The 23,794-nt window shown below is 38.3% G+C and overlaps 1 protein-coding gene across 1 annotated transcript; it reads right to left on the bottom strand.

The window, feature by feature from the left end:
* Window positions 1–214: 214 nt before the first annotated feature.
* Window positions 215–22,552, bottom strand: ppm1h (protein phosphatase, Mg2+/Mn2+ dependent, 1H). The gene is made up of 10 exons (XM_084397803.1): window positions 22,165–22,552; window positions 16,931–17,093; window positions 15,201–15,572; window positions 13,816–13,928; window positions 12,980–13,064; window positions 12,639–12,757; window positions 11,035–11,098; window positions 6,629–6,736; window positions 3,280–3,431; window positions 215–1,588 (listed from the first exon to the last, which is right to left on the bottom strand). Exons 1-10 carry the CDS (start codon window positions 22,392–22,394, stop codon window positions 1,432–1,434), a joined length of 1,563 nt encoding a protein of 520 aa, XP_084253929.1. The 5' UTR covers window positions 22,395–22,552; the 3' UTR covers window positions 215–1,431.
* Window positions 22,553–23,794: the final 1,242 nt, after the last annotated feature.

Below are 23,794 nucleotides of genomic sequence, written 5' to 3'. Positions count from 1 at the left end.
ATTACTCACCGAAAATCTCCAGCTCACCAATCAAAAACAAATTTAGCGCTTGGAAAAATGCAACAAATTTGAATTTTGAGAAGAGCCAATCACATTCGAAAAGCGCGGCGGGAAGTCATCAGCGAATAACCGATATCACGTACAATACAAGCCATGGTCAATAATGACAACATATTTGGTTTGGTGTGAACTTACGACTTTATTCTTTTAACAATTGTCTGGAATTATGTTGTTTTACACAGGGAGTACATCATTTGGGTAAACATATGAAATTATTCCTGTTATTTAAGAAACATTTAGAAACATCTTAAGTGAGTTTTTATTAAAAATCTGTCGGCCATTTCAATAAGCATTAATGGAGCCACATAAGCAGTTTATGAATCATTGTTGCAGTGCATGTGTGTGTGCACTTCCCAGAATGTGCCTGCCTTTAGTAAGCATGTGATGCCCTTGCAGTGCCGTCCACCCACACAAACGACTGCGCTAAAGTGTTAGAGAGCTGTACACACACACACACACACACACACACACACACACAGCTGAATCTATGGCCAAATTAGTCTTGTTTTGGTCACACTCAGGTTGTGCTGACCAGATGGCCACTCTCTTGGGGAGTGTGTATATGTGTGTGTTTGCACATTATGCGTGTGTGTGTGTGTATACGAAAGCCTTTCCAAATGCTCACAGCGGGTTTGTGCTGTAGAAGAGGAAGGTGCCACTGTGAACATGATGTAGCGCTAGTCAGACCTCAGCGAACCTCCACACGGGAGCCCTGACGAACAGATTGCAGGTAGGTGTTAATTCACGTACAGAAATCAACGGTAATGCTCGCTGAACATGACTCTCCTCCACTGACACATCCTAAAAACCTTACTGAGACGAGTGGAAGATCAAGTCGGCATTATTTAGCTATTGCAAATATACAGCGCACGAGAGAAACGAAACTGATTTTCAGTCCTTGTAAAACAGGATGTACAAATAACAGCCAGAATTGCTTTGATTTTTTCCAAGGAAGGCAAAGAAGGAAAACCGCAAACTAAACATTCAAAGGATAAATGAATATCCTGAAAGGACAAACAAAACACGGTTGTTTCCGCCTAGCTGCCAGATGAGTGCGGATAAACAAACTGCGGTGGGTGCGCATCTGTCCACGGAGAACTTCAAAGAGTCGGACGACTCCTTCAGTCATTGTGCAAAGTTATAACTTATATACTGATCCCATCGTCCCACGCGGACGTTGGGAACGTTGACGTGGGTCTTCAAAGTCAGTGGATGTTGACTTTCAAGTCTTAAAAGCAAATGTCCGTGTTGTAAATGAGCTCAGACGCAGAGCGCGTTCCACAAACTCCAGCAAGACGCTGTGTGAGCATCCGAGCGTCGTGTTAGAGATGGATTCAGTCCCGTTCGGTTGGCGCCCTGCCACCTGATTGGTCAGCTCGGCTGAGGCTGTTTACTGCCGTTCATTAGAGGAATTATGAAGACCGAGATGTCATCTCCAGATCCCAGCCGGTCTCCGGCGATTCTCCAGCCTCGGTCCTTCAAGACTCCTCTGGCCTTCATCACCAGGTCTTGAGCTGCCATGGTGTACCTGAGAAACAACGGAGATGCTCTTCAGATCAGTCTCTCAAAATTAAAGGGATAGTTCACCCAAACGCGACGTTCAATCATCATTTACTCAATTATAGTAGTTTAATTGAGTGTTTTAGGGTATAACATAACTGGGGTGTGTTTCCCGAAAGCATCGTTAGCCAACTATGGGCGCAAGTTCTGTCGTTATCAGGATAGTTCAACGAGTCTGTGTTTCCCGAAACTATCGTTCTAACGAACATTCGCAAACAGCATCGCAGAGTTGTGTGTTTGAAAAGACAGATCTCGACCTGTGACAATTGGACTCAATAAATCCTCATCTTGAGCAAAATAAGCAAGCTGACATTCAGTGCAATCTATATCTTTTATTTAGGATACATACAAATGTAATTTACGTCTTTTAGTTTGTCAAGAGATTTAAAGTGTTGTTTTTGAAGAGTGCGCATGTGTGAACGAGCTCTAGCGTAAGAACGAGTCTATGATTGAATCTGGAAATAAAGCAAAATAACTGAGAAAAATGAGAAATAGTCCTCAGATGACATGACTGTAATTTATAGCGAAACATCTAGCGTTAATTCGATCTCAAACAGATTCATTAAAAGAAGTTATCACTCCAACACCGACATGACGTCATAAACCAACGTGGTTGAACGACCAGTTTACGACAATACGGTTTCGGGAAACGGTCGTGACTCGCTAGTTGATTTCTTCAGCGATGCATCATCACACTATGATAGTGAAGCAGCGAGTTACGGCGTTGTACGGCAAACACACCCCAGTGTGTTTTACCCCATCTGTGAATAAAGTCAAATTAAACAGAAGTACAAGAGTAGCAGGGAAAACCATAGGATCCAAGCAGAAGTCAGTCGATCTATTGTATGAAATTGCTGTAGCTTTGACTATAACAAGAGACACAACACACACCGCTTGAATCATGTTTTTGAATTATTACCATCTCGTCGTCGTTATAGAACACCAAACGTCTTTTAAATAAGGGGTGGGAAATGTGAATATTTTAAGCTTTGATTTTGTGGATGTTGAGTATTGTTCATTGTTTTGTGATTGTGTGGCGAGACCAAAGACCAATTCAAGACTGAACAATGAAGTACTACAACAACTTCATGTCTTTCCAAACCCATATGACTTGAGGAACAACATGAGTGTGAATGAATGATGAGTGAATCTTTGGGTGTGGAATATCTTGAAATGTCCTTCATGCGTCTTTATTAACACTGATGGTTCTTGGCTTGAACCTCCAACCCAGTTCCCAGTCCAGATCTTCAACCACTGAAGCTTCTATGCTTCAATTCACACTCTTAAAACATAATGAAACCATTTGGTTCCCCAAAGAATCTTTCAGTGAACATTCTAAAAAGAACCTTTCTACACTATAAAGAACCCATTGATCAATTCCATGGATGTTGAAGGTTCTTTATAGAACCATCAATGCCTTTATTTCCCACAAAATGTTGGAACATTCTTTTTAGAATGTTCACTGATAGAAATGATTCTTCTATGACATCACTTTTTGGAACCTTTATTTTTTTATAGAGCGCGAGTTTCATCATCTCATATTAAACGCCAAACCTCATTCTCGTCAACGTTTACCAAACACAGGCCATCATGCTGTACTGTGTCTTCATGCTGTGCACGAGTAGATAGTTGATACTCAACCAAAGCTGAGGAACCTGCCTGTGCTGGTCATCAGGGTCACAGTTTCCAAGGAAACCAGATACCGCCTCTGCCACTTCCTGATTGGACAACACGTCCCAGAGTCCATCAGTAGCCAGGACCATGACATCATCAGCGCCGTGCTCATGCTGAGACAGGTTATAGACCTTCACCTGTAGAAATGACGTATTAGAATACACAAACATTAATAGAATCCGACTTTCACGCGCCAATAATTGGTACATCAGTGATTTTATATTATTGTGTAGCTGGACACCTGAAACATCCCACGAATTAGCTATTTAACTTAACAGAAGAAGCGTTTAGTGTGATTATTATCACATAATCAAAAATTGTTTTAATATAAAAAAATGTATATACAAATTTTCAAAGAAATGTCTAATAAGTGATAAACCACTTTATGATTTTATAAATGGACATTTTTAGTATATATATATAAAAAAAATATATCAAAAATTTTACATTTAAGATTTATTTAGTTTGTTTGTTTCGTATCAGAAAGCTTATTTTCTTGGCAAGAACAGGGTAAAATCAGTTGTAACCAAACAAAATAAATGTATTAGGTAACATGAGATGTAAAATAGAGAAAAACACATGCACAAGTAAATAGATGCTGATTAATTTAAAAACAATGTGTATTATTGGGTAATAAATAATGAATATAATGTCTGTAAAAAATGATTTCTTAAATATTGATGTCTTTTATCTTCTCATGCTTTTAACAGTGGTAAAATCCCGGACACATCTGTCGTGATGGTCAGTGTTTTTGGTTAAAGCTGAATTTCCATCTAAAAGCCGGCTGGCGAACGCTCACGATCCCACAAGCCTGTCAGATGCAGTCAGAGACTCTCGACACACACATCGTGACTGAGACCCATTTCATCAGACTCACTGCATCACATCAACACAGGCTGATCATTCACAGATGCTTCCTTAAACAGCTCTGTACAACAGACTTTTATTTCAATTATACTATTAATCGTAATGGATCAAATATAAGTATTAATTATAATTCTATCTTTTTTTAATGAAAAGGTGTCAACAATTTTACATTTAACATGGATAAATGAATACATTTAATATTTAAATAATAAATCCATTTAATTATCTATATATTAGTTTATATATATATATATATATATATATATATATAAAGATATAAAGATTCAAATAATTAAACACATATGTATTAATATATAGCCTATATATTAGATAGAAATGGATATTAAAATAATAATTAAAAATATGTAATATATTAAAGATATGCACATTTAATTTATTTTAAATTAATACATTTTATTCAATATTTAAATTATAACATTATTATTTAATCCATTTGACTTTAATTTATTATATGATACATTATGATTAATATTATAATTACATTTTATACATGAATATGATGTTGTATATATATTTTTTTAAATTTACATTTCCTTGTAAATTAATTTATTCAATATATTTAAATAATAAATCTGTTTTAAAAATCATTGTTTTATTTAAAATATATTTTAGAATATAGAATAGATTAGAATACTTATATATATTAGAATACTTTTTATAAATTAATAAATTGTATTCAATATTTAAATATTAAATATATATATATATATATATATATATATATATATATATATATATTAAAATACTTAAAAATAAAATGTATTAATTAATAAAAATGTATTAGAATGGTTATATTGTATTATTTATTATTATAGGGTTTATATATATTAGATGGAAGGATAGACAGATGGATATAAATCATCTTTGATGCGAGTGTCAGGTTGTCCTCTGTGACCCAGCCTCGACCTTTCACCCAGTGTGTGTGTCACAGACAGGAGAAGAACGACTCGATCTAACCGGAGCACAGTTGACTGAGGTCTACATGTTGCACAATCATATAACGGGGGAAAAGTGCATCGAGGAGAGGAGGAGGAGGAATAAGAAAAACAGATCAAAGAGAAGCCGAGAGAGAGAAAGTGCAGACGGCGGGACGAACCGTGGATGAACTTTACACAGCGTGTGAATTAAAGATCAAGAGAGCTTCAGAAGAGTTGAGGAGAGGCTCGTGTCACTGCTTTAACTCCAACACTTCACTCTTAAAGCAGTAAACACGAGCACAAGAGGACAACTGTGGCTCTGATAGACAGCATTATCTATATATCTGAGGCTATATCACGTATAGAAGCTGCTTTACATTAATGAGCCAAACAGACCCGATGACTGACCCAGAAACCCGTGCAAAAGTACTGTGCTGTCGGCATCACATGGGAATACCATAGTACTTTAATGTATTCAGTAGACTGCATTTTCAAGTTACTTCCGAAACACTCAGAAGAGTCTGAAAAACAAGGCATTCCCATGATACCTTTGGGGGGGGGGGGGGGGGGGGATACCATAGTAAATGTCCAAAAAACATGATAATACCATGCAAAACACATCCAAAAACATGGTAATACCATGGTAAATGTCCACACAGGACATGGTACCTTGTTTTAAAAAAAAGGCATGGTATCACCATGTTACACAGTCAACAAAACGTGATATTATCATACCCTTTCCAAAAACATCATAATACCATGGTAAATATCCCCAAACAACATGGTAATACAATAAAAAAACAGTAACACAATGGCTCTTTTTTCCAAATAATATAGAAATGGTACATTACATGGTAATACCATAGTACAATATTCAAAAACACAGTAATACCATGGTACCTTGTTTAAAAAACAAAGCATGGTACATATTTAACATATTTTACCCTTTCCCAAAGAAACAATGCCATGATTAAAACACAGTAATACCATGGTACTTTTTGCAAACAACATACTAATGCCATGGTAAATGTAAGTATTATTGATATACTAATATACTTCTTTTTTTTTGTCATTTTGTTGTATTTTTGACACTTTTTAAAAACGTCTATATAGTTTTTATTTCCTTTTATTGTTTTATTTCCTTTTATTTTAGTTATATTAGTACTTCACCTTGAATTAAATGAAAATGAGCAGTGATGTAGCTGACAATAAGTTCATTTTTTACATGCAGTTAATGCTTATTTTGTTTCAATTCATGAAAATGTTTAGTTAATGATAATAACCCTGCCACACACTCTATAGCATTATATAAAAACAACAACAAAAGAATCCAGTAAAAACATGATAATACCATGGTGCCATGTCCAAAAAGCATGGTAAAATCATGACCAAACAACATGGTACCTTGTTTAACAAACATGACATTACAGTGATGTGCCAAAAAACAATAATACCGTGGTCTTGCTTAGCTAGTGAAGTAATGAAGTCATCTGGAGTGTGTTTGTGTGTGTGTGAGGTGAATGACAAACCTCGGGAGAACACAAGAGGAAGGGTTTGATAGCGATGTCAGAGTCGTGAACCTTCAGGTCGTGATCGCCGAGTCCTCGAGTGATGCCGATGGTGGCCAGAACACGAGCCTGAGCGACACACACACACACAACTCACTTCATATATGCCAACACGAGACAGCTTTCCAACCGTTTACTTCCCTAATGTGCCGTATTTCCTAGTCAAACTAAAGAGCGTCTCTACACTCCTAAAGATAAAGCTTCTTTATTGGATCCATGAACAAACGTTCGGTTTTTATAGTGGAAAAAGGTTCTTAAGATTTTTAAATCTTTCTTAATAGTGTGTAGTGTTGCTATTTGAGCATGAAAACGTTCTTCTCTATATCAGTGTGAGTGTTTCTGAACTCATTGTAGTCTTGAGTTTCTTCCCGGGAACGAACACGTCACAATATTCCTCATTATAATAATTCATACGCAGAATAAAGGGGCGGGGCCTGGTTGAGTTAGTCAGTAGTGTGTTAAAATGGAGGTTATGGTAATTAGGGGCGGGACATTTCCCAAACACACTCGAAGCGCTCGACCAATCACAACACACTGATCCAGCCGACCAATCAGAGCACAGTGTGCTTTTCAGAAGGAGGGGCTTCATAGAGACAGGAAGTAAACAGAGCGTTACTGACAGACTGGGAAGAGAGGAGCCGCAACAATGGAGAATATGAGGAAAATAATCAACATTCAAGCTGTTCCTGTAGTCAATCATTTTATCTCTTAAAACTCATCTTTGATCTCCAAAATAACATATTTAAACGTTTTTTTCATCTTCATGCCTTAAAATATCTTGAATGTAACTCGACACCCTTGCCTCATTTAGTATGTGCGGTTCTATGAATATGCAAATGAGCCCCGCCTCCACTCACTCACTCAGCTCAGAGATCCACTGGTTGACGATCACACGTTGATCTGATTGGTTACAAGGTAGTTTGTGACGTCAGAAACACCAGCGATTTCAAAGCGTGTGTTTGAGACTGTCTTTGGTTCACTGCAGTTTTAAGGAGGAAATACTCAGCAATGGTGTCGACTTATGAATTTACACATGGTTTGTCTTAAAGCATATTAAAAACACCACATACACACATAAACAACATTAAAAGCTGGATTTTCCACAGTAGGACTTTAACAATGTTCACTTGGGAACCAAAATGGTTCCTCTATCTATGGCATCACTGTGAAAAAAACCTTATTTTTAAGAGTGTACATGATGGTTAGTTTGATACAGCGAGCAGATCTTTCCCAGAATGCCCCTGCTGGTTAATAATACACATGCCCTCGACCAGCTGCTTTCTCAGACTCCCTCGTGTCGCGGCGGAGTCGTTTTTGATATCGGCAACCGAGCGCTATCGAGACGAGGATCAGAACAGATGCCTCGAGAAGCTGAGACACACCACACTGATCTCAGAACACATTAACACCCCGACAGCAACAACTCCTGGGAAAAAGGTTCAGTGGGATTCCATTTAGAACTAACTCAATTCTAAAGAACACTTTATGCCAGAAATGTCTTAAAGGGGTCATGTAATGGAACATGCACTTTTACAAGTTGATTGTGTGTTGGCAGTGCCTGTACACAACCATCATAAAATGATAAAAATCCATCCAGTGTTTTTTTTATCTCCTTATATGTTTTCCCCTCTCTCAAATCGAGCCGTTCGACCTAGTGACGTCACGCGGTCGGACGCCCCTCCCACGATTGTTGATTGACAGCTGCGTTTCAACACAGACCCGCCCTCGCTCGTGAGCGAGCTGTCAATCATAGTCCGTGCGTGATTGTTGATACACTGGAGCACTGTCTATGAGCAGAATGCCGTCTAAGTGATTGTGGTGTTCTTGGGTGTAATAACGAACACAGCATCATTTTGATGTTCCTAAATCCGAACCGCTGAAGACGCAGTGGCTGAGTTTCGACGTTCACGATCAACGTCAATGCTTTCATGTTTGCGCAAATAATTTCACACACCAGACTGCTTTACAAACGAGGGTCAGTATAAAGCTGGTTTTGCTAAGAAGCTGCTCCTGAAAAAAGGATCGGTACCAACTATTCGTGTTCCTGCTGCACCTCCAGAAGAAGAAGTGAGTGTAACGTTTTATTAACCTTTATATTAATCTTTATATTAATCTTTACATATCGCTTGCTGCACGCTTCACGATGAATGCGGCTGTTTACACTCAGGGTACATTACGGCATGTTTTCTATGTACTACGTTCTCAATATAATTCATAATCCCAGGTTTATAATGAACAACGCGTTATGGTTATTATGTTATTGTGTTACAAACGGTGTACGCACAGAACAGAGGGGCGGGGTGAGCAAAGCTCATTATCATTTAAAGACACATGCACTTAAACGGCATGCTGAAAACAGAGCTGTTTTTGACCAGGTAAAATGAGTGTTTTCTTACAATACTAATGAGAATTTTTAATTAAAGTATATTACAAACTTTTCATTTAGACCCTAAAGAATCATATTAACTTTATTAACAAAAATGGCATTATATGACCCTTTAAACGATCACATAAAACGTTCATGTTTAACATGTTATTTACATTTTTTCTTTATGATAGGACAGAATTCAAATGAAACAAAATAAACTAATTAAAACTAAATTCATAAAATGTTCCCATGACGGAACCCTTGACGGTTCCATATAGAACCTTTTCTTCTAAAACAGTGATATTAGCATATATTACATGGCTTGGTTGAATTCTAATGTACTGTAGAATGCGGTGTGTTATTTCTTGATAACAGATGCTGCGAAGTATAACACACCGTTGCCATGACAGAGCGTTGCTATGGATGCAGGATTCTAACTGTAGAGACGTAACAGACTATTTTCTTTAGCGGAAGCAATACAATCGTTTTTAAATCAATAAACTCCCTTTTAAATCAATATTTTGTGTCAAATTATTGATTTATTTGGTGGGTAGCCATGTAATAAGCGGGATAACGTAGAGCGACGCGGTTGTTATAGCGCTTTGCGTCGGGGTCCTGATTATAGAGGTCCTAATCAGCCTGTTGTATTCGCTATAACAACCGCCTCGCTCTACATTATCCCTTACTTATGACTGACTTAAACATGGACCCTTCTCACATTTCCAGCGTCCTCAGAAACTCCCCCCAAAAAAAATCCATGATAGTGTTTTTATGACTTTCCACACGAGGGAATAACTTCAAGAGATTGATCACGTTTGGTCAGAAGAGAGAAAGCTGTCAAATTTGCCGTCACTCCCTCAGCCTTTCTTTCTGCAATCGCTCGGTCTCGCTGACATCAGAACAACAGACGTGTGCAATCTCACGACACGACTGCTTCTGAACGTCTGAAGATGACTGGAGATTTCTTTTGCTTGGCCTTGATGTTTTTTTTTCCTCTTTCTCAACTTCTCTGAAATGATAGTTCATTCTCCAAATATGGCCAAAGATTAAGCTAGAAAGATCCTTGTAAAGTCATTGAGGTCACCTTTTAATTCTTTCTTAAAGAGACAGAACTGAAATTAATCTCTAATCTCTAATGTGTAAACCAATTCACATTCAGAAAAAACTCATTTATATATTTGCAAGCAACTCATATTCACAAAATGCCATTTCCAAATAGCTCATACAAATGCAAAACACAATTCAAAAAATATTTTTGTACTTTTCTAACCGTTTCAACAAACATGTACGAATTAATTGCTGCATCCGCTGGATGTTGAATTTGAAAATCATCCTGTGTGTGTAGATTGCCATGAATTTGTGTTAGACTAGTTTTAACTAATTCATTGTTTTAATTCATTTTCAAAATGTATGAATTAAACAGCTCATAAACATATTTTATCACTAGAGAAAAATGAAATATGCCCTAAAACATGAAAGTATTACACAATCATTTAAGACGTTTCTCCTTGTACAGAACCTTTTTGGCATAAAGTGTTCTTTAAAATTGAGTCAAGAACCCTAGAGTTCTATATAGAACCTTTTTGGCATAAAGTGTTCTTTAAAATCGAGTCAAGAACCCTAGAGTTCTATATAGAACCTTTTTGGCATAAAGTGTTCTTTAAAATCGAGTCAAGAACCCAAGAGTTCTATATAGAACCTTTTTGGCATAAAGTGTTCTTTAAAATCGAGTCAAGAACCCTAGAGTTCTATATAGAACCTTTTTGGCATAAAGTGTTCTTTAAAATTGAGTCAAGAACCCTAGAGTTCTATATAGAACCTTTTTGGCATAAAGTGTTCTTTAAAATTGAGTCAAGAACCCTAGAGTTCTATATAGAACCTTTTTTCTAAGAGTGTAGAAAAGCGAGAGACACAGGCAATCGTTTCAAGACACGCTTAACTCTGAGGTGACCCCTGTATGACCTTTGTGAAGCAGGAATACGTCTAACTGCCATCTTACCTTTTTTCCTTCTCCGTATATGAGTGGAAACTTCAGATCTTCTTCCTGAACTGTTTTGTACGCCCTGAACAAAGCAACACAACAAACATCAGACCGCAGCTGAAGCGAACAGAGGAAACTCAGGAGAGCTGCAGACACAGACAGTGAGTACTGATGCCAAAGCATAGAGTTATCAAATCATCAGCGTCAGTGTTGAGCAGCCACGTGTACACTACTGTTGAAATGCTTGGGCTCAGCACGTTTTTTTGATTTTTTTGCTTTGTTTGAAAGACATTATAATCATAACATTGATAATAATCACAAATGTTTCTTGAGCAGCAAATCCTCATATTAGAGTGATTTCTGAAGGATCATGTGACTAATGATGCTGAACATTCAGCTTTGATCACAGGAATAAATTACACTTTACTATATATTCACAGATATTTTACATTGTAAAGTTTTGCATTGATTTGAAATATCTTTGGGTTGAGTTGTCCGTGTGTGTGTGTGTGTGTGTGTGTGTGTGTGATCTCAGGACGCTCACATCGCTCGAGAGAGGTTGGTTTACTGTATCTCTGGAGGATGTACTGCGCTGGTCGTGATGTATTTACTGGGAAAACTGTACGTGGCCAACGCTGGCGACAGCAGGTGAGGCTGAATATCACCAAACCACATCACCGTTTCATAAAGCATAATTCATATATTCTTATTTAAGAGAGCTTATGTCTAGACTGAAGATATAGTAATGACTATATGACTATAATAATAATAATAATTTCAATAATACATACACTATCGTTCAAAAGTCTGCGGTCAGTAAGATTTGTAATTAATATTTATTCAGCAAAAATGCATTAAAGTGATCAAAATTTACATTAATAATGTAAGAAAAGATTCAGTTTCAAATAAATGCTGTTCTTTTGAACTTTCTATTCATCAAATAATCCTGAGAAATAAAATATATCATGGATTCCACAAAAATATGAACTGTTTTCAACACTGATAATAATCATAAATGTTTCTTGAGCATCAAATCATCATATTAGAGTGATTTCTGAAGGATTTCTATTTTGAATTGTAATATTGCACCATTTTTACTGTATTTTTGATCAAATAAACGCAGCCTTTGTGAGCAGAAGAGACTTTACATATAAAAAAAATACAGTATATAGGACAGTTTGTTCCCAGTAATAAACAGAAAAATAACAGAATCAATGAAGCAGACTTGGAATATTGTGCAAGGGTCATATTGATAACAGGTATGGTGCCTTTATTGTGTTTTTGAATCCCATTTGATGCTAGAAGGATTCATTCTCCATTGATAAAAATTTCATGAAAAAAAAGAAGCACATTATTCAAAATATTCAAAGTCATTTGGGTTTGGAATGACATTCATATAATTTTTAGGTGAACTATCCCTACTAATAGATACATATATAGTAATTATTTGCTTATATTTTATTCATTATTTGAGTTTTCTGGTCTATTATTGAGATATGATAAAGGCATGGAATCAGAATGAACTGTGATTGGTCGTTTTGCATGTCAGTCGGACGCTCTTCTTTATACGTGTGCGGTTCATGAGCAGAATAATATTAACTGTTCCCGATAGTCAAGCTCACCATCCGTTCATCGTGAAGTCTCGGTACAGCATTCTCTTCCCAACCTCTTTTTTCGTGACCCTTCTGGGAAACTCCAGGTTGGTGAAGTCGTTTCCCAGCAGTGACGGCTGCAGGTGAGCCTGGGAGAGAACGGGACAAAGATGAAAAACAGTGGAGTTTTTCCTGCTGGGAAACCGCAAACATGCTTCATAATCAGGGATCTCGTCCTTGAAAGAATCCAAACAAACATCCGAGTGCGGAAAACAACATTTCCCAAGGCCACATTCTGAACATGACACATCTGAGGAATAAACGTTTGGATTACTGAATAAACCGGATCAGAATTCCCAGATTTCTCTCACCAGGAACTGAAGTCTCTGGCGCTCCGATTCTGGAGTGAAGGAGCTGGACATGGGAATGATCTCTCCCGACCGGATGATCAGAGCCCTGAAACAGAATAGAATTAAAGTCTATCAGTTCCACTCTACTCTGAGTAACAGAACATCATATAACAGAATAGAATTGATATAGTTGCACAAAACTGAATAAACTGAATGTGTGGAATCTTCCAGAGAAGAAAAGAGTAAAACAGAACAGATAATGACGATGCTGCTAAAGAGAGTTTTTAATACTTCTGCTCATCAAGGCTGAGTTCATTTAATAAAAAATACAGTAAAAACAGTGAAATATTATTACAATTTATAATATATTTTAAAGTGTAATTTATTCCTGTGATCAAAGCTGAATGTTCAGCATCATTACTCCAGTCTTCAGTGTCACATGATCCTTCAGAAATCATTCTAATATGAGGATTTGATGATCAAGAAACATTTATGATTATTATCAGTGTTGAAAACAGTTCATATTTTTGTGGAATCCATGATATATTTTATTTCTCAGGATTATTTGATGAATAAAAAGTTCAAAAGAACAGCGTTTATTTGAAATTGAATCTTTTCTTACATTATTAATGTCAATTTTGATCAATTTAATGCATTTTTGCTGAATAAGTATTAATTACAAATCTTACTGACCGCAGACTTTTGAACGATAGTGTATGTATTGTTGAAATTATTATTATTATTATAGTCATATAGTCATTACTATATCTTCAGTCTAGACATAAGCTCTCTTAAATAAGAATATATGAATTATGCTTTATGAAACGGTGATGTGGTTTGGTGATATTCAGCCTCACCTGCTGTCGCCAGCGTTGGCCACGTACAGTTTTCCCAGTAAATACATCACGACCAGCGCAGTACATCCTCCAGAGATACAGTAAACCAACCTCTCTCGAGCGATGTGAGCGTCCTGAGATCACACACACACACACACACACACACACACGGACAACTCAACCCAAAGATATTTCAAATCAGTGCAAAACTTTACAATGTATTTTAAAACAATCTGTTTTCTATCTGTTTTAAAAATCAATGCAAAGCAAAAAAAAGCTACATTTATTTTACATTCAATTCCATTTAAACATTCACTAAGACTAAGAGTTTTTAATATTTTTGCATGAAGTCTCTTCTGTTCAACAATGCTGTATTTATTTAATTAAAAATACAGTAAAAAGACTGAAATGTTATTACAATTTAAAATATCTGTTTTCTACGTGAATATATAGTAAAGTGTAATTTATTCCTGTGATCAAAGCTGAATGTTCAGCATCATTACTCCAGTCTTCAGTGTCACATGATCCTTCAGAAATCACTCTAATATGATGATTTGATGCTCAAGAAACATGATAATTATCACTGTTGAAAACGGTTTGCTTCAGATTATTCTGGAAACCATGATCATTTTCCTCAGGATTCTTTGAGCTCAGCTCATTTACATGAATGCATCATTCAAGATCTCAGCCTGCCATCTAGTGGCCGAGTGAGATTCAGATTCCTGATCCAAAAAAAACAGGGGGGCAATCATTCAGATAACCCTGAAGCTTCCCCGGGCGCCGCCATTGATTAGCGGACCATCACCTGCTGTTAGCATCCCATTGACTCCCATTCATTTTGGCGTCACTTTGACAGCGAATAACTTTACATCTGAGGCGTTTAAAGACTCCATTTGTCCATTATTCATTTCTAAAGAAACACGAAAATGTATAAAAGGCTCCATTACCTTGTATCTTACGGTATGGCCCCGTAGAAGCAGTTTTTGTAAAAATAGGCTAACGATTGCGTCATAACCACGCGACTCTCTGTCGCACAGTAGAGAGATTACCGTATGGACAGGAGGAGAAGCTCGCGGGCAATCGGGGGGACGTGGAGGCAAAATGACAAAATAATTAATCAGAATACTTAGCAAAAGTTTCTCCTGCTCCTAGCTCATGGACAGCTCCTACTCACACTCTCCGTCTCTGCAAGATTCGGAAGGGAATGATTCAGATTTCTCTTGGCACAGCTACTAGAAGACAGACGGGTTGCTCACGTCACATCTACGTCATCAAGCTCAGTTTGAGTCTGCGCAGTACGCTCAGCCATCAGGAAGTGAGAGCTTCTAATTGACTTCACTTTTCTCCGTTGAATCCAATGGGGTCATGCGTCCATTTATTTTACTGTCTATGAAAAAAACACTCACCATTTCCTTGAAGGCGTTTTCTATGGCTCCCACCACCAGACTCTCCTGTTTGATCTTCTTCTCCATGAAGAAGCGCGGGGCCGTTGTGTTTGGGGACCCCGGGGCCCCCGCGGCCCCCCTGAGCGAGGCGGCCCGGGACAGGCCTCGCTGGGAGCCTCCGGCAGACAGGTGGAGCTGGGGGAGGTGGTGTACGGGGTTCTCCTCGCCTAGACACGTGGGCGGCTGGAGCAACGGGTTCTGCAGGATCTCCAGAATCTCCTGGAGCTGCTCCTCGATGTGCAGGTGGAGAAACTTGGCTGCGAAAACAGCAGCTCCAGGACCACCGTGACCATCAAACAGACCCCAGTAGTGGAAGTCCAGCTCCTTCACCTCCTGCAGAAACAAGAAATCGAATCATTCTGTGATTATTCAGCATTGTTTATAGACCTCATGCGCCAGAGAAACACGCGCGCAGCCATCTTTAGAATATTGTCTTTGTGCTTTGCTCTGTATTCTTCTATGGCATCTCTGTTAAAGAGTAACTAGCTGGTGAAGTGGATTTACTTGATGTAAAGTTAGCGAAAGTTATCATGAGGATTATAATGCTTGAAGCAGATGTCTTGTGAAGATCTTCGTTCATAAATGCAAGATGGCTGTGGAAATACAGACCGGAAGACAAAAGACAACGAGCGCAGCGCTGAAAAGGGGCGGAGCTACAGAAGGTCTATAAATGTGACCCTGGACCACAAAACCAGTCACATGGGTCAATTTTCTGCAATTGAGATTTATACATCATCTGAATTCTGGATAAATAAGCTTTCAATTAATGTATGGTTTGTTAGGATAGGGCAATATTTGGCCTGAAAATCTGGAATCTGAGGGTGCAAAAAAATCTAAACATTGAGAAAATCTCCTTTAAAGTTGTGCATTTATGTTCGCGCTTGTGCTGCATTCACTCACAAAAATAAATGTTTTATATATTTACGGTAGGAAATTTACTAAATATCTTCATGGAACATGATCTTTACTTAATATCCTAATGATTTTTGGCATAAAAGAAAATTCGATAATTTTGACCCATTTATAATCTGATCCCAGCGATTGTTGAAAGAAGAGATGCAACTTTTATCCACTGTAGGGTTACTTTTATACAGTTTGTTGTTCGTCCTCTGGTCCTATTCATTGTCATTTGCTGATAATGTAAGATGCAAATTTTAAAGTGGTAGTTTTAAAGTTCCCCCTATTACGCTTTTCAGCTTACCTTTCATGTAGTGTGTAATATAGATGTTTGTGAATGTAGAAGGAAAAGGTCTAGTTATTGTGTCTCAAAAAAAGAAGTGATTCTGTATTGTCTGCTATCTGACCAATCAGAGCAGAGTAGACCAATCACAACAGACTGGGCCATCTGACCAATCAGAGCAGAGTAGACCAATCACAACAAACTGGGCCATCTGACCAATCACAACAGACTGAGCCATCTGACCAATCAGAGCAGGCTCTCAGGAATGCAGGGTTTAGAGAGACCGAATCCTTTATCGAATTGTTTAGACACAGTGAGAAAAGAGCTGACGCTGCAATGTATATTATAAGTGTTTTTTGACCTTGGTAAACCTGTTGTAGGAGATCCCAAACAAAACTAGGAGCCTTTAATTAAAATAGCACAATGGGGCACTTTAAAACCTGAGTGTGTTATGGACCATCTCTCATTATCTGTGGGAAGCCCTTCTCCCAGTATAGATTGTGAACCTCACCGTGCTGTCGATGGTTTCCAGTATGTCAGCGCCGGGCAGAGAGGAGCGTCTCCTGGTGGGAGTGTAACTGGGACTGGACGGGTCAGCGGGTCTCTTCCTGAGCTCCACCACCTCACAACACGCCTGGTCCTCGTTCAGGGCACTTTTACCTGCATTGATCACCCTGTAGAGTCGAGACACAGAAGATCATCACAGCTACAGTTTCCCCATTAACAACGTGACATATATATATATAAAGATATAAAAGTTATCTTTTCAATGTTACAGGAATCGATAAGAATAGGAATTGATAAGCAGAATCGAAATGCGAATCGTTAAAATTCAAACGATACCCAACCCTAGTGTAGACCAGGCTTCACACTGTGTCCTAACGACAAGCAATAAAAGGTTATTGTCCGTGTTAATCAGAGTGTTTGTCCTAACCAGCCGCGACGGCGACACACAACGATTCTATTTTTCTGCGACGTCGCGCTGGAACAACAAACACAAAGTGTGGCGATGATAATCTCAGGCACTGTTTATGTGCTTTAATGTTAAAAGCGTGTCATGTGACTTTGAATATCATTTAGTGCTCCAGCTTTAAAGCTGTAAAAGCAACAATGGATAATTCACCTCAGATCTTGAAATTTAACAAATGGAAACAAGAACGTTCAAACTGTGAACAAACAAGTGTATTCTTTGACAAAGATTGCTTTAGTTACTCAGTATGTATATTTAATAATGTTTAAATGGTGTATTATTTGTGAATTTGATTATGTGCTTATCCATTTTCTTGCGAGTGCCGTCAAGATTACTCTCTGGTGCCGTGCACTCGCCACGAGACTCCGCCCACACACTGTCCTGATGGGCTGACTCCGCCCACACACTGTTCTGATTGGCTGACTCCACCTACACGCTGTCCTGATGGGCTGACTCCGCCCACACGCTGTCCTGATGGGCTGACTCCGCCCACACGCTGTCCTGATGGGCTGACTCCGCCCACACACTGTTCTGATTGGCTGACTCCACCTACACGCTGTTCTGACTGGCTGTGGGTTTTGATTGATTTTGACGCATCTCGTAGTCGCATCGCTTCTTGTGTGGACAGGCAAATTGCTTGTCGCTGGAATCGCATCGCGTCTGGTTAGGACACGGTGTAAGGCAGTGGATATGTGGATAAATGCGGGTATCAAGGAGAAGGCAGCTTTAAAATCAGCATGAAATGGAAGTTCTGTCATGACAACTCTCTGAGTGTTTGGCATGGTAATGGATAGATAATGAATAGCACAGAATTGAGCAAGTAAGACTTGCTGCTGCTGTACAACATAACATACACGAATTACCCGTAGCAGATCTATACAGGTGGAGCTGGGGAAGGAGGAGGGTTTCTTAAAGCGTGCTTCAACTCATACAGCAAATGCTTGACCAAGTATTTGAAGGTTGAGCTGCGAGCTCATTGGCTACTGATACAGCAGGAACCAATCAGCTGTGCCCTATAGAGAATGATTAGCCTGGGTGCCAGCCCGAACCCCGCCCACAACATTTTTTTGGTCGGGAAGTTCGGTCTGGACTCGCTCCGTTGAGGAGCTATTATGCCCGAACAAAAATTGTTCGGACCAATCAAATTGTCAGGGCGGGCTTTATACGATGATGGACAGATGAGCAACGGTAACGTAATCATCCACGTCACCAAAGAGCGCTTGATTTGAATTAGTTTACAACAAAGACGACTGCTGCTGGAGAATTGAGATTTCACGAGTTCACATTTACAAATAAGTCAATTAGAATAAATGCGTATATAAGATTTCACACAAATAAGTCGATAGAATGCGTATATGACGTGCTGTCCGAGGAGAGGGCTGTGGGCTCGGTAGCCATACTCCCCCGTATTCCTGGTTGTGAGAGAACAAGACAAGAGTGAGGATTCGGGGTGGTGGAGGGATGCTGAAAAACTGTCAAGGAGTGTTAGGTAAGTTTACAGAGTGAATATGCTTCCTCATGCTGATAGATGGGTAACGTTAGACATGGTATTGTTTGATGACAAGTTGATATTGGATTGATTATTTGTACGTGCTCCTCCCGAACTTTGTTTATGAAACATCATGTGTAGATTCCGCCATCGCGTCTGTTATAGAAGATATCCACAGCGCATTCATTTTAAAAGAGGAACAGAGAGCCGCGACATTTTGTTGGTTGAAAATATGAATGAAGAACATGCGTCATTTACTCCGTTGCTCTGATTGGTTGTAGGTCTATCCAATTGAGTGCAGAGGTTTTTTTTTTTCCTGGTTCGGTTGAGACACGCCCCATAATCAAATCTCTATGGAGAAGTATCAGACTCACATTATGACTAGAATCTGAGTATGACGACGTCAGGCTAGAGAATGATGTGATTGCAAGCAGAATGAGTTAGGGACCAATCAGTGTGGTCTCTGCTTTATATTTTTTGTGATAGTCTTTTCTTCCCTATTGTTACGTATATCCGAGTTAAATGGCTTCTCAAACAAGAACAAATGTAGGGCGGGGCTTGATTTTGTCTGTGGGGAATTGATTGGTTTGGTTTGCAAACCAAACCAATCAATTCCCCACAGACAAAATCAAGCCCCGCCCTACATTTGTTCTTGTTTGAGAAGCCATTTAACTCGGATATACGTGGATCTCAAGTGATTGACAGGTTGCCCCGCCCTCGTCATCAGAGAAGAGAAGAGAAGAGAAGAGAAGAGAAGAGAAGAGAAGAGAAGAGAAGAGAAGAGAAGAGAAGAGAAGAGAAGAGAAGAGAAGAGAAGAGAAGAGAAGAGAAGAGAAGAGATGTTGCTATTATAAAGGGAGGGGAAGATATTCTGATTCAAGATTACCAGGAACCTGAATTTTAAAACAGTGATGTGCACGGTTAATAAATACTACAATATTCCATAAAAAAAATAAGAACGGTCCATTTTGATGTCATGATAACCCAAAAAGACTCAAGAGCCTTTCACACTGACAAACATTTGGCATAATGATGATGGAATAGTTCATTTTGCTTAAGTTGAGACGAACGCATCTAGTCAATTAGTTCAAATATTTTTTGGTTTGAGAACTGAAGTATGATTATTTTGCACGTTTGTATTTCAGAGTACATCACAGCTCCTGCGTACAAATCTGTGAAACAGCCAATCAGAGCACAGCTCAACATTATTATTCATGACCCTTCCGAATAAGGTAATAACAGCCCATTTCATTCTAGGGACAAATCCTAAGGTTGTAAATGGACATGTAAAACCGTATCTGGAGAATTTTGGCCCTTGCCTAAGCCACATACCTTCTATGTAGATATCAGAGAACCATTTCAAATATTGTATTTCGAGCTCCTAATCTCTGCCATCATCATCTCAGAAGAGTCACACGAGACTCATGCACATCTGATATTCGCCCACATCACAACAGGGTTTCCACGGAAACTGATTTCTGCATCTTCATTGATTAGTTAATGATGATCTAATGGGATTCACACAGTTCACAGCCTGTCCTGAGAGGAGACACATCATTCGTCAGGGACATTTGTGACGTCTCATTCCTGTTGCTGGAAATGCTGCTTTTTATGTATAAAATGTGACTGGATTCCAGGAACAACATTTCTCACAACCAATCAGGTTTCAGCGTCAGGTTCAAGGTTAAAAACACACATTAACCACTCAGTTTATGGTTAGGGTTTTTGCCAATCATTGTTTAACCTAGTTTGGTTCTTAGACTTAGACATTTCAGGGTGTTCTTTTTGACGAAATGACTTTGTCTTCTGGATAGACAGACAGACAGATATAGATAGAATGACATATAGACAGACAGACAGACAGACAGACAGATAGATGATAGATAGATAGATAGATAGATAGATAGATAGATAGATAGATAGATAGACAGACAGACAGAATGACAGATAGACAGATAGAATGACAGATAGACAGACAGACAGACAGACAGACAGACAGACAGACAGACAGATAGATAGATAGATAGATAGATAGATAGACAGACAGAATGACAGATAGATAGAATGACAGATAGACAGACAGACAGACAGACAGACAGACAGACAGACAGACAGACAGACAGACAGACAGATAGATAGATAGATAGATAGATAGATAGATAGATAGATAGATAGACAGACAGACAGACAGAATGACAGATATATAGAATGACAGATAGACAGATAGAATAACAGATAGACAGACAGACAGACAGACAGACAGACAGATAGATAGATAGATAGATAGATAGATAGATAGATAGATAGATAGATAGATAGATAGATAGATAGATAGATAGATAGATAGATAGATAGATAGATAGACAGACAGACAGACAGACAGACAGACAGACAGACAGACAGATAGATAGATTGTTCTGGTTAATAAACTGCTCCAGTTAAACACAACAGTGCATGTTCTCCTGAGAGTTGGTCATGTGATCCGGCATCGAGAGATCTTTCCCTGTCAATCTCACTTCTCTAGACCGACATCAGGGAGGGAAGTGAGTGAGTCTCGTATCCGAGAGTTAAAGGTGAATTAAACATCTTGAAGATGTTCCAAATCGGAGTGTATGAGACTGTACTGGACTGAAGTATATTCATTTACTTGATGTAATCAAATCACTGACTACAGGTTATACAAAATATGTTATGCTTATTGCTAAATGGTTAAATATATTTGTTGTCATTCTTGTAAATTAACTATTATTGTTATTGTTAAATATAACTATAAAGCTGAAATAAAGCGAAATAGATATATTAGATGGAAAGACTTTAACTTAATTTTTTTTTTACTAAAACCTAAATAAAAATAAATTATATATATATTCTTTAACTAAGAATAAAGTTAAATAAAATATTAGTAAAATACATTTTTGTATTTTAAAATAAAAATAAAACAGTGCCAGAGGACCAAAAACAAAATTAGGCTATAACGAACAAAAGAAAAAAGGTGCTAGTCTGCTTTACACAACATCACACCTGCATGCTTACAACTATAAACTCTAATCGCCGACATGACAGTTTATCAGAATCAGATTATGATATAATGCGCAAAATGCGCGCATGCGCCCTAGCTAAACCTGCATGGATGGAAATGAAAGTATGGATGCGTGTCATGGATCTTGCATTCTCTATTCCTCATGTGATTCTCATAAAACTCTCATGTGATTATTCTCATCATGATGAGAACGAACACACACACACACACACACACACACACATGCCGCAGCATCCGCGTACTCACTCCGCGTAACCGGCGGCCCAGGGCAGCTTGTTCTCCTTGAGGATGAGGATGGGTCTGGAGATGTGATCCGCAGAGCACTCCACCTCGTCCGGGGACAGCGCGAGGAAATCCGGCCTGCTGTACCGGAACCGGGCCGGGAGATCCGGGTGAGCCTCGGTCGCGCTGGAGCCCGAAGCCATGATGCCGCCGATGATGTTGGAGACCGCGGACCGCACGCGTGTCATCATCATGATGATGTTGGTTGGTGGTGATGATGATGATGATGATGATAGTGGTGGTGGTGGTGATGATGATGGTCACAGGCAGGCACGCGCACTGAACGCTGGTGTAGCTACACACGCAGCGCGCACCTTCAGTAACTGAACGGAACTGAACCCTGGATGACGTCACTGGTCATCGGTGACTTTGACCCTCACATTTATGTTACTTCCTTATTATATGTATGTAGGCTATGTAAAAAAAAAAATTTTTTAATAAAAAAAAAAACCTTCACGTTCAGTATCTCCATCAGGAATAAGTGTTTTGGTTCTTAGACATTGTACCGTGTTTTTTTTTTTTTTTTTTTTTTCATCTTGTTAGGATCTGTTTCAGGTCTATAGAAGTAACGAGAGAGAGAGAGAGAGAGAGAGAGAGAGAGAGAGAGAGAGAGAGAGAGAGAGAGAGAGGTCCCCAGGTCCCAGGACAAGCACACATTACAAGGACACTAATTTGTAAAGTAAAAACATTTCACAAGTTTTATTTGTACATAATCAGTGGGATATAAAGATAGGACTTCAGGAGGGGAACGGACAAAATAACAAACTAAATTAATTCTTAATGCTTTTCTTAACTAGTATTTTTGTCGTTTCCAGTCCACATATCGAACAATTCTTAAATCAAGATGCATTTACTAGAAAAGTAAAATGCCATAAGATATTATGTCTTGTTTTCCGGGGGAATGAATCAAAATGAAGTGAGTTTTTGCTTAAAACAAGCAAAATGATCTTCCAATGCGGTGAGAAAAATAATCTTAATTCAAACAGAAACAATATTAGTTTTCTGACCCCATTGGCAAATCATTTTGCTTGTTTTAAGCAAAAACTCACTTCATTTTGATTAATTTCATCAGAAAACAAGACATAATATCGTATGTCATTTTACTACTTTAGTAAATGCATCTTGATTTAAGAAATGTTTGATATTTGGACTGGAAACAAGACAAAAATACTAAGTAAGAAAAGCTTCTTTTTTTTTTTTTTATTTTTTTTTTTTGCAGTGTAAGTAGAAGAAATCAAAAGACAAACACAAATGGCATCCACGTCCATACAAATAATCCCAATAAAGACACAACCAAACAGTGTATGACTACACTTTATTTGGTTACTCTTTATTTTAAGGTGTCATTGTTACAGTGTTTATACATTTAAGAGTAATATTAATTAACAACATGTACTTACTATAGGGTAAGGGTTTGGTTTACAGTTAGTTGCATGTAATTATGCATTATTAATAGTTATTACTAGCAACAACATGTGACATTTAACAATGACACTGTAAAAAAAAGTGCTAAAAAATAACATAAATGTTTTTTTTTCCATGAAATGCAGTTTATATCAGTTCAGCGATCAACAAAACAAACCACAACAGAGTA

This window comes from Rutilus rutilus (assembly GCF_951802725.1).
Source record: "Rutilus rutilus genome assembly, chromosome: 23".
In the NCBI taxonomy this organism is placed as follows: domain Eukaryota; kingdom Metazoa; phylum Chordata; class Actinopteri; order Cypriniformes; family Leuciscidae; genus Rutilus; species Rutilus rutilus.
The sequence above is the reverse complement of the archived record's forward strand: the minus strand, read 5'-3'. Positions and strand labels throughout refer to the sequence as shown.

What these genes read in the sequence shown, in the direction of transcription:
- ppm1h (XM_084397803.1), bottom strand. Translation starts at nt 22,394, where the DNA reads ATGATGATGACACGCGTGCGGTCCGCGGTCTCCAACATCATCGGCGGC. An exon ending in TGGGCCGCCGGTTACGCGGA is followed by an intron (nt 17,094 to 22,164) that starts GTGAGTACGCGG and finishes TCGACTCTACAG; the next exon opens with GGTGATCAATGCAGGTAAAA. An exon ending in AAAACGCCTTCAAGGAAATG is followed by an intron (nt 13,929 to 15,200) that starts GTGAGTGTTTTT and finishes GTGTGATCTCAG; the next exon opens with GACGCTCACATCGCTCGAGA.